General features: G+C 39.6%; 1 protein-coding gene and 1 long non-coding RNA gene across 5 annotated transcripts; both read right to left on the reverse strand.

Moving 5' to 3' along the window:
* Positions 1–2,028: 2,028 nt before the first annotated feature.
* Positions 2,029–3,275, reverse strand: LOC118494253. The gene is made up of 2 exons (XR_004896370.1): positions 2,839–3,275; positions 2,029–2,314 (listed from the first exon to the last, which is right to left on the reverse strand). It is a non-coding gene; the product is annotated as an uncharacterized LOC118494253 (long non-coding RNA).
* A 162-nt stretch (positions 3,276–3,437) lies between these two features.
* On the reverse strand, positions 3,438–9,402 carry LOC116061211. Of its 4 annotated transcripts, XR_004107674.2 has the most exons (6): positions 8,918–9,402; positions 7,023–7,269; positions 6,783–6,891; positions 5,971–6,028; positions 5,579–5,867; positions 3,888–3,999 (listed from the first exon to the last, which is right to left on the reverse strand). XR_004107674.2 is itself a non-coding variant. In XM_031315241.2 (5 exons), the coding sequence occupies exons 1-5, from the start codon at positions 9,191–9,193 to the stop codon at positions 3,885–3,887; spliced, it is 648 nt and encodes a 215-aa protein (XP_031171101.1). In that variant the 5' UTR covers positions 9,194–9,402; the 3' UTR covers positions 3,438–3,884. The 4 variants fall into 4 exon arrangements, 3 of the variants coding, with proteins under 3 accessions (XP_031171101.1, XP_031171100.1, XP_031171099.1); XM_031315241.2 differs by lacking the exons at positions 5,579–5,867; positions 5,971–6,028 and having other exon boundaries at positions 3,438–3,999; positions 7,023–7,056; positions 7,156–7,269; XM_031315240.2 differs by lacking the exon at positions 5,579–5,867 and having other exon boundaries at positions 3,438–3,999.
* Between the last annotated feature and the right edge of the window lie 1,343 nt (positions 9,403–10,745).

Genomic DNA, 10,745 nt, shown 5'->3' on the forward strand with positions numbered 1-10,745 from the left:
AAATTTAAATGAATTACCTGAAAATGTCTTAATATTTAAAAAAGTATAAATAGTAGAAAAAAGTTGAAGAAGTCCTATCATTAGCTGAAAGAGTTGAACATTTTAAAAGTTGAATGGTTTTAATAGCTGAATGTATGCAGAAGTTACGGAGAGCCAAAAAAAAGTACGGAAGAGGGAATAAAAACAAGAAACAGAAACAGAAACAGACAGACAGAGACAGACAGACAAACAGAGACAGACAGACCGAGACAGAGAGAAACAAACAGAGAGACAGGGACAGACAGAGAGAGACAGAGACAGGGAGAAACAGAGACAGACAGATAAAGACAGAGAGAAACAAACAGACAGACAGACAGAGACAGGGAGACAGAGAGAGACAGAGACAGAGACAGACAGAGAGAGACAGAGAGAGACAGAGACAGACAGAGACAGACAGACAGAAGTGGAATGCAAAAGATGTAGACTAATGTTCATATTACTGCCTGTAGTATTCAATTCAACTGTCTGTGAAAGTGTTGTCATGGTAACGTATGACCAGTGAAAACAGCCTTTGAAGTCTGTGATGAGATCTCTTTGATCTTTAATCAGGTTAACGACCGTGTCACCTGCTGAAACTGTCAGCTGGCCACACTGGAGCTATTCAAAGACACAGAGCAAGCTCTCAAATAAAGCCTCAGACTGCTAAAACGATAAGGGCTACCGGTGAAATGATGTAATCGTGAGAACCACAAGGCCTTTGTGAACGTATTCATGTAAAATTTATGTTGATAAACTTAAAAATGTGGGCATATCAGCGATTTAAAAAAGTGGTTCGCTCTGCGTTTCGCTGGGAAATGTGGAGAATGTTAAACAGGGCAGCGAATTGCCTGAAACTAGACAAAAATACCTACGTTTTGATGTATAAATTGTGTATGACAAGTTAATATTGTGGGTGTGAGAGCAATTTATAGAGAAGGGACAACGATATTTTTTTAAGGCTCTGTGCTCTGGCGATGACATCATCCACTCTAGCTGGCCCCAACACACACTCATTAGAAACGCAGAAAAATCCTGAAATGATCACTAAACTTAAACAGCTTTTCCACAAAAACTGTAAAAGATATCAAACTGAAAAGCAATAGCCTAATATACCTATAGCTTTTGTGAACATTTTAAAGTTTGTTTGGTGTCTGTAGGTGAAAGTACAAAGGAGCTGAATCTTTTGGGAGTGGAAGAAGATTTTAAGGATTTGAAGCATGCTCTCATTGACTTCAATGTTAAAAAAAAAGTGTTAAAAAGCTTAATATTTTAAAAAGTATAAATAGTAGAAAAAAAGTTGAAGATGTCCCATCATTAGCTGAAAGAGCTGAACATTTTAAAAGCTGAATGATTTTAATAGCTGAACATATGCAGACGTTACGGAGAGCCAAAAAACGTACGGAATAAGAAAAATAAAGAACAGAATAACAATAATGGGAATGCTGCTGAATCAGCTGTGTGAAGCCACACACAGTATGGGTGTTGTTTACAGTGACTTCACTATATTATCCAATGTTACACAAGGCTATTTTAGTAGTCACAGATGTGCTGTTTTATGAACTTGAAACAGATAAACATCAACGGCATTCCATCAAAATGAAAACATGCTTAAACAGGATAAAACATCCTACAACAGAAAAAGCTGCTGCTTCCTTCTGCTTTAGTGTTTGATATCTGTGATGGTGCATGGGGGGCAGCAGAAACCAATGACATGTTTGAATGTAGATTACAAAATTCTTCAACACACACATTGCCCAAGATCAACCTTTTTTTCTTGACCCTTAAAACGAAGCAATGACAACCTGCGACCTATTGACGAGCGTGATATTCGTTTATTAAACTGTTTAATTTGTGTACTGAGACTTAAAACTGTTCAGCATTTTACAAGAAGAGAGCACAGACAAAGATTATTCATGATGACGTACAGTGTACAGTGTTTTGCTATAAATTTGGGAATTAGTCAAGCTTGCTCTTCAAATTATTTTCTTTTTTAAGATATATTTTTTTTTAAAACAGAAATGAAAATCTAATTACAAATTATTTATATAAAATAACCCATTACATTAAAAAAGTGATATGATTAAAAAACCCTGTAATGATATAGCCTATATCAATACTTTAATATCAATCAATACTTTATTACAGACTCTGGTCTGAGCTTTAATATTCATGGTTTACAATGGAATGTTTAGTTTATATAAAGTGTGATATTATACAGTGGCATGACTTGTTTAGGGCGATCCCATGACCTTTGTTTCATTTGATCAAAGGATTATTTTCTTTCCCCTCTTTGGTTCTTTAAAGGTCCCATGGCATGAAATTTTCACTTTGAGGTTTTTTAACATTAATATGAGTTCCCCCAGCCTGCCTATGGTCCCCCATTGGCTAGAAATGGCGATAGGTGTAAACCGAGCCCTGGGTATCCTGCTCTGCCTTTGAGAAAATGAAAGCTCAGATGGGCCGATCTGGAATCTTGCTCCTTATGACGTCATAAGGAGCAAGGTTACCTCCCCTTTCTCTGCTTTGCCCGCCCAGAGAATTTGGCCCACTCATGAGAGAGAGACATCATGGCTTTCAGACGAGCAAAGTGGCAGTTGGTCAAGGCCACACCCTCACCCTCCACCTTGCCCCCCCCCTCTCTCCTCCTCAATAGCTACAGATACAGAAACGGCACATACTAAGGAAAGCTCATTGTGGGACTGGCTCTAGTGGCTGTAATTCTGCACCAAGGCTGAATTACAGGAAAAAGACTTCAGATAAAGTATTAGGGGACCACTAAGGTCTATATAAAAGCATCCAAAGAGCACCATGTCATGGGACCTTTAAATTCCATGCAGTTCACACCAAAGACACCCGAACACATGGCTGTGCAAATAACCCACTCACACAAAGTTAACACATTCATGATATTCCCGTCCCATCTTGTTATAACATGCTTACTGTCTGCCTGGGTGGTGCATCCTGGTTATAAACATCATCAAAATCCCACTGAGGAAGCTTCGTGAAGGAGGTTTTGGAGAGTACGGGCATGGGAGTCTCAACCACAGCACCAAGTGTAGAGCGTTTCATCTGATCAGTTTTTAGCTTTGTTTTTGTGGAATCGGCTTTTTTTGCTGTATGTGTAAACACAACAGGGGACGGACTCGAGAAAGTAGTCCAGCTGATGTGGAAATTTGACAAAGAGCAATAGATGCAACATACAAGAATTAGCAAGATATACTTTAAAATGACTTAAATGGAAAAAAACATACCTGGAAATGTGCTGATACACATCCCCCCCCAGAGACAGAGACAGAGAGAGAGAGAGAGAGAGAGAGAGAGAGAGAGAGAGAGAGAGAGAGAGAGAGAGAGAGACACACACACACACACACACACACACACACACACACACACACACACACACACACACACTTTTTTTTGGCTGGTGAGTAAATCAAATCTACCAGCCACTTGCATACTTTACCAGCACTTTGCTAGTAGATAGTGCTAATTTTGGACCCCATTTGTACCAGTTACAGAATATTGAATTTAAAAAATGTAAGAAATTAATAAATATGTATTTAATTATAATATAAAACTAATAGAAACAAAAGTCCTTTATGCCTTTTATTTACTTATGGGTAGCTATACAATGCTGTTTTGGTTTATTCTTCATGTGGCTGACAGGTGGATGCTACAGCAATATAACAACATAATAAAACAAAGTACATCATATGAAAAAGTGGTAGCTGAGTGGACTGCACTGCTTGAATCGAATACTGTGAACAAATGTATTTAAATATTTGGTGTACTGGAGTAGTCCTTTAGCGTTCACGGGTTAAAGGAGCGCCTTTAAAGGGAGGATCCTAAAAACACGAAGAGGCGTCTCAGATGGAGTAGAGTCTGAGCTGCTCCTCCATTTCTCCCTCGGACACCTCCCCAAACGTCTCCTGGTTGTCTTTCAGCAGCTGGAAGATGGCTGCCAGCTGCTCACGTTGCACCCTGGGAAGACAAATATATCAAAGAAATATTGAGTGGTAAAAAAAAAAAAAAATAATCCTGCAGACTGTTATCTTTTGTATAAACTTATCAACAATGCTCATCAGGTAAAATCCGCAATAACAAACAGCACCGGTACCGTAAATATATGTAAACATAGCTGGAAAAAAACACAAATCAGAGCTCCTCCCAGTGTCCATTATGCTAAATGAGCTCCTGTAATTGCAAATAAGTACTGAGCTTTTCCAATTGTAAACAAGACAGGTATGTTTAAAAATGTCAAAAGATAAACTAAGTAGGTACATATTCAATATACAAGGATAAACCAAATAAATACATATAATACAATAGAGAATTTAAAGGAATAGTTAATACATTTTAGGAAACATCCTTCATCGCTTTCTGGCAGAGAGTTAGATGAAAAGAATGATACCACCCTCTTGTCTGTATGGTACATTAAGCTACTACCAGCAGCCATTTAGCTTAGCTTTGCTTAGCTTAGCATAAAGACTGGTAATAGCTAGCCTGGCACTGTCCAACAGTTACAAAATACTTCCAGTCTTCCAGCACCTCCAAAACTCACTAAATAACACACCAAGAACACTGATCACATTTAACTCTGAAGAAATAGGAACTGGTCATTTTTTTCTTGGAAGAGCCAACACTCTAAGTCCATTTTTCTCCTTTTTGACAAAGACATTTTACGCCGGCAACTCCTGCACAAACAGTAGCCTACGCTTGACAGTGTGTATGTAAGCATGTGGGATCTAAAATAGTGTATTCAGCATGCAGCCTGCTACTATTAGGACAGCACGACCCCCAGTGGACAAATGGAAATATTGAAAAATTGACTTCTCTGCAAATTTCACAATTTACAAAGTTATCCAGCACGAACGCACACACGCACGCGTACACACACACACACACACACACACACACACACACACACACGTTTTACTTTCTCTATTTATTTCTGTTTTTGTGCTAATGCAACAACTGAATATCCCTTTTGGGGATCAATAATGGCTTATCTAACCTTACTTGACAAGTAAAAGTGAATCATTCACACCTGTGCAGATCATACAGCATCATACAGCAAGTAATGCTGATAAAGATAAGCTACATGTGGCCGGGTTAGCTCAGTTGGTAGAAGAGGCGCACATGTATGGAGGTGTATACCTCGACGCAGAAGGTCCAGGGTTCGACTCCGACCTGAGACGATTTCCCGCATGTCATCCCGCTCTCTCTCCCCTTTCATATCTATCTGTTCTTTCCATTAAAGGCTGAAATGCCCCAAAATAAATCTTTGAAAAAAAAAAAAAAAAGATAAGCTACATGACCCTCATTAACCTGGTGTGAGTGAAAGGTCCATTCCAGTATTTAAAAACTTTTTTTATTATTGGTCCATACCAAGCCACATTAAATACCGTGCATTGAATACAAGGCAAACAGGTCCTATATCAGTGCTGCTATTGTAAAATACTCTGACATGAATATTCCTCCAGTTGTCTGTCCTCCTGAAATCACATATTACAAGATGTATTTCTCATATCAAAGCACAAATGCCCAATTTTACCCTCACCCTCTCTATTCCAGTGTGACTGAATAGTTTTGGAAGTGACTGCCGTGTCAGCACCAGTCTCAGTGTCTCCTTGTGGCAGAACAGAGGAGAGTCCTGAGAGGATTAACTAACACTCTTCTGTCAGAGGTGACGACTGGACACACAATCAACACCTGCTGTGACACCTGAGAATCACACGCTGAATAATGTGGAATAATGGGGCAGTGGGAGGTGGGTAAGTGGGATGTGTCAGTCGCTTCATGGCCACTTGAGGAAAAAGAGATGATGAGGCCAAAAAAATCACTGAAAACTGAGAATGCAAATTAGCCTGAAAAACGGCATTATAGTTTTTCACACAATGGCCAGAAAGTGACTCCCCTGCGATAAACGGGTGAGAATAACTCATACTTTACCACATATTTGCTCCTTTTTCAGGCTTACAGACAGTTAAAGTCTGTGCTGGAGTGTATCCTGCAATGATAAGAGCAGGGAATGCAGATACATTATGTCTGTGAGTACTCCTCTGTTTTCTATTTTTTCCCCCAGCAGCCACCGAATGCGTCGTGTGGTTTCTTTAAATCTTTAAGTCTCATGCCATTCATCCTTCAGCTAATGCCTGGCAGAGACTCAATCTCGCCTTACTCAGTCTAGCCTAAAAAGGAGGGCTGATACAGCACCTAAATGTGGAGTGGACCACAAACAACACACAAACACGTGAAGACAGTGTAGGGGAGATTAGAGGGCTGGAGAAATCGAGTCAACACGGGACTGAGGGAAGCACCGCGAGGAAACAAGGGAACTTAATGTAAATGTTGAATGAAAAGATTATCTTTTCGGTTTTCAGTAAAACTTTGGCAAATAATCTTTTGCCTCGACATTTTTGTTCTGTTTTGGAGTATTTTGGGAGTAAATGTGTCCAACTCTGTGAATTTACTAATTTATATGTGATTTTATTACTATTATATTTGGGTACTTTTTCATAAAGCACCCTTTAAATGACTTTATTAATGGTTAATACATTGTTCACTAATGCTTTTTAGATCCGTTATAAGCTATTAATAAGAATAACTTTAGTTTTTTAATTCATCAGGAAGGCCTCTCAGCTATTAGAAGGGTCTATTGGAGGGGTTTTCCCCAAATTAATTGTTCTTATTAACAGCTTACAAACACTTTATGAAGGGTGCCTTGTCAGAAAATGGTACCCATATTTGTAGTTTTCACTGACCTCTGCTCCTCCTCCAGCTCCTCTACTGACATCATCATTTGCAAGTGGTGGGTTCGCGCCTTTCCAGGGACGTACTTCAAGGAATTGTTTGCATTTGATTCCTCTTTATCTGATGAAACAGAATAAACATTGATAAGAAATCCACATTAAACCTTTATTTTGAAAAACCAAAACAAACAAAAGTGGTATCTATTTCAATGTTTAACTAACAGCTTTTTCAAAGTGGGTAAAAGTGCTCACCGTTGATCCCTGGGCTCTCTGTGGCTCCTTCAGCCTGGGGGTATGAGAAAGCACACTTTAGGAGCTCCTTATCAGAGAGCCCAATGAATGACCTACGGCTCGGCCCCGACGAGGCCTTGGATGACGAGTCTACCTCTAAGCTCATATGCCTACATCCAGGCCTGGAGATGCACAGGCTGGATGTGGAGGAGGAGTGCTCAACTGGTGTTGCCAGTTCTTCAGTGTGAGGGTGGGGATGTGCCTCCTCCTGTCAGAGATTTAAGGGATCAGATGAGGGGCATCAAATCATAATTTTCCCCGTACAACTTAAGCAATTAATATATTCTTTAACGTCTGAAATATGTGTACGTCCTTGTAGGCCGGCCCAGATTAGAAACTGCTGTACAGATATTTAGCGCCAAACAAATCACTCTTTGTGTTACCTATGTTCCTCACCTCTCCTAGATGCTGACTTGGCCTACACTTGGCGCAGGTGTCAGGTTATCGTTTCATACTTTGCTCCCTTGGGTGCTGATTTGACATCTCTCTCCCTGTCCTGCTTTGGCCTCTCTACATCCAGATATCCTCAACAGGCATTTTAGAGGCTAAAACAGGCCAGGAAGGGTCCTGACAGCTACCTGAGAGGTGTTTGGAGTAAAGTCATGTTGCTTCTTTCTATTTATTAATACCAATTTAGGCTAAAAGACACAACAAAAGACAGTTACGGCCAGTTCATGTTGTTGAAGTGCTCCTACTTGTTGCCCTCTCTGCCCCCAGTGCCCGTTATTTTTGTGCACGGCAACACACAAGTGGGCGGGATGTCGTCTGCTAGAAATGTCTGCAGAGGTGGAAATCAACCACATTTAAGCGCCATGAATATTGTGCTGTGTACTGGGTTTTTCCATTTTATGCTACTTCGCACTTCTACTTCTACCACATTTTACAGGGAAATGTTGTAATTTGTAGCCTACTTTACAATATTGATTTGACATAAACAGGACTGCAGCTAACTAGCTAATTATTAGCATTATTGCAAAATCTGATTATTCCCTTGATTAATTGAATAATCTTTGGATTACAAAATTATAGCAAATCCTAGTTTCCCAAAATCCAACGTGACGTCTTCAAAATGTCTTCTTTCTTCTGATCAACACTCAAAAATCAGATGGTTAAAGAACAGTAAGAAAAATGTAAAACAAAATACTTAAAATACATTCCCCATTTTAATATTTTCAACTAACTGCGGAAGCTTCAGCCATTCAAAACATATGATTATAAAGTAGAGTGCATAAACTACTGCAGTCTATAAAACAAGCTTAGCTTCATCTGGACCTGGTACAATGTTACAATTCTGCTTAACATGTTAATGCATTAGTGTACTCCAATAATGTAATAAAGCAATAGCCTACAGCAAAATTATTACTTTTAATTTTCAAGTAAATCTTACTGATAACACTTCTCACTGCAGTACTTTTACTTGTAATTAAGTATTGTAATGTGGTAGTGCTACTTTGACTTAAGGATCTGCTTAAGTACAATTTTGAGGTAAAGGTAGGCTACTTCTCTTGAGTATTTGTTAGTGTACTTTTTACTCCATGAAATGTATCTTCGTGTGCATATTCAGGTTTTCCATTAAATATCTTTCATCGTTTCCCGTCTTGCCTTTTTCTTTTGATTGTAATACTTGATTACATCACGCTGCAGCTAATTCAACTTATAGGCTAATGCAGCTTTTCTTTAGTTTGTATTTTCATTATTGCTACTTTTACTTAAATAGAGGCTTTGAGTGCTTCTTCCACCTCTGACTGGACTTGTAAGCTGCATCTGACTGGGAGGAAAACAGATTAAGAGAGAATAACATAATACAATGCAAAACAAAATAAACAAGCAGCGCTTTCTCATGACATACTACTTACTGAAAGCACAGATTTCACTACATCCCAGTGATCATGCGTGCTCCCGCTGATCTCACACCAGTCGTCCTCCTCCTCCTCCTTCTTCTTCTTCTTCTTCTTGTCCGGTAAATAGCCATTCTGCTTCGTCTGATCTAATCCCCCGGCTGCGCCATCTCCTCTGTTTCCGAAATAACTTGCAAAGTCGACTGTAGGCGACGAGCCGTTAAATAGCGACGTTGCCACCACAATCGCGAGAAGCGTGAAGATAACAGCTGATAATACAAAAGTTAGATCCATATTTGTGGAGCTCGGTGGATGATGTGTTTAGGCCTGTATTGTGACTGCCTCTATCCCGCTTTCTGTTCACCTGAGGCGGCTGCATTCACTCACAGTTGGCCATCCCCGCAGCTTGTAATAATCCTCACCAAACATTTACGTTAACGAGCAGCATTACGGGATATGGTAGCCTACAATCTCCTCTGCGATCAGGACGTCACATCCTCCGGTCCCGCCCCCCCCCTACCGCCCGGCGAGTCAGGTGGGCTGGCACGGCACGTTGCAACGTGCTCGGCTCTCTACTTTTGCCGTTAATCCCTTCAGAGGTGAGTGTACCGCACAGAACGGGAGATTGAAATGGTTTGTGACAGGACCCGTGTACTGGGTGCAGGCTATTAAAGTCAAGCAGGGTTTACACAGTCGGTGCAGGAGTGAAGTGTTCTCACCGAGGACGCACCTTCCAATCAGTCTGCACCAGGGTTTCATCTGGACAATACACATCTGAGAGCCAGAAAGCTGTAGATTTAATGTCCAATTAGTCTACAGTCAGTGATATAGTTGACATCAATATCATATTGTACATTTCTTGGTCAATATTTTGCACACCATTTGTTTCAAATACTGTAGGCTACAGCTCTCTTCTTTTAAAAGCAATCTATTTTAATATGTATTGTACTTTTCTATGATTCTTGACTGTTGTAGTAGGCCTACTTATGATTCTATTGTTTTTATTGCTATGCAGCCAATAAGAATATGAAGTGTATACAGTGAAAACACTGATTCAATCACATTTATTTTTTACCTGAAAAACATGTAAACACGTTAGTCCTTTTTTATTTTTAGCCTGACAGTGTCTTCATGTCTTCCTCTCAGCTCTAACAAGCTCCACTGATGATTACTTTTGACACTTTAATCTGCAGATGAAGATATGTGGTGATTGAAAGCTCCAGGACTACTATTAAATGGATCTTGCCGTCTGATTGCTCATTCAACAAACTGAGGAAATGACTTGTGTAGCACTGTTACACATATAATGTCAGACTTAACTCTTGCGTAAAACAAAAACATCAGTCTTTTTAAATACAGCTCGTTGGCCAATGTGACAGTCTAGTTGATATCACAATACAAAAAACACATGTATACTTATTACTGGCTGGATTACCAACCAGGCAAAAGCACCAGGGCCCCAGATTCAGTATGGATTGTGGAAATTTCCACTCAAAAATCAATATTGACAGCCCAAATCACCTTATCTTGAGGCTCCATCTATTCCAAGTCTCTGCTTGGAATATTTTGATTGCACCATAATTTTCCACAAACAGAATTTTTTAAATCCAAAATATTAATATACTTAATAAAGCTATATAACGTTTACCAAACAGCCACAAGAGACCGTTCTGTGACGATACATGTTATAATGCAGCGTGACAATGGCACATTTAGAAAAATAAGTCACGTCAGTTTTACTGCACGTTTCGTATTTTAGACATCCTTTAAAAGCATTGTTGGAGGGAGTCCGAGAACAATAATTTCACTGCCACTGTAATTGTTCAAAAAAGATTTGAAGCTTGAC

This window comes from Sander lucioperca, chromosome 22, assembly GCF_008315115.2.
Source record: "Sander lucioperca isolate FBNREF2018 chromosome 22, SLUC_FBN_1.2, whole genome shotgun sequence".
In the NCBI taxonomy this organism is placed as follows: domain Eukaryota; kingdom Metazoa; phylum Chordata; class Actinopteri; order Perciformes; family Percidae; genus Sander; species Sander lucioperca.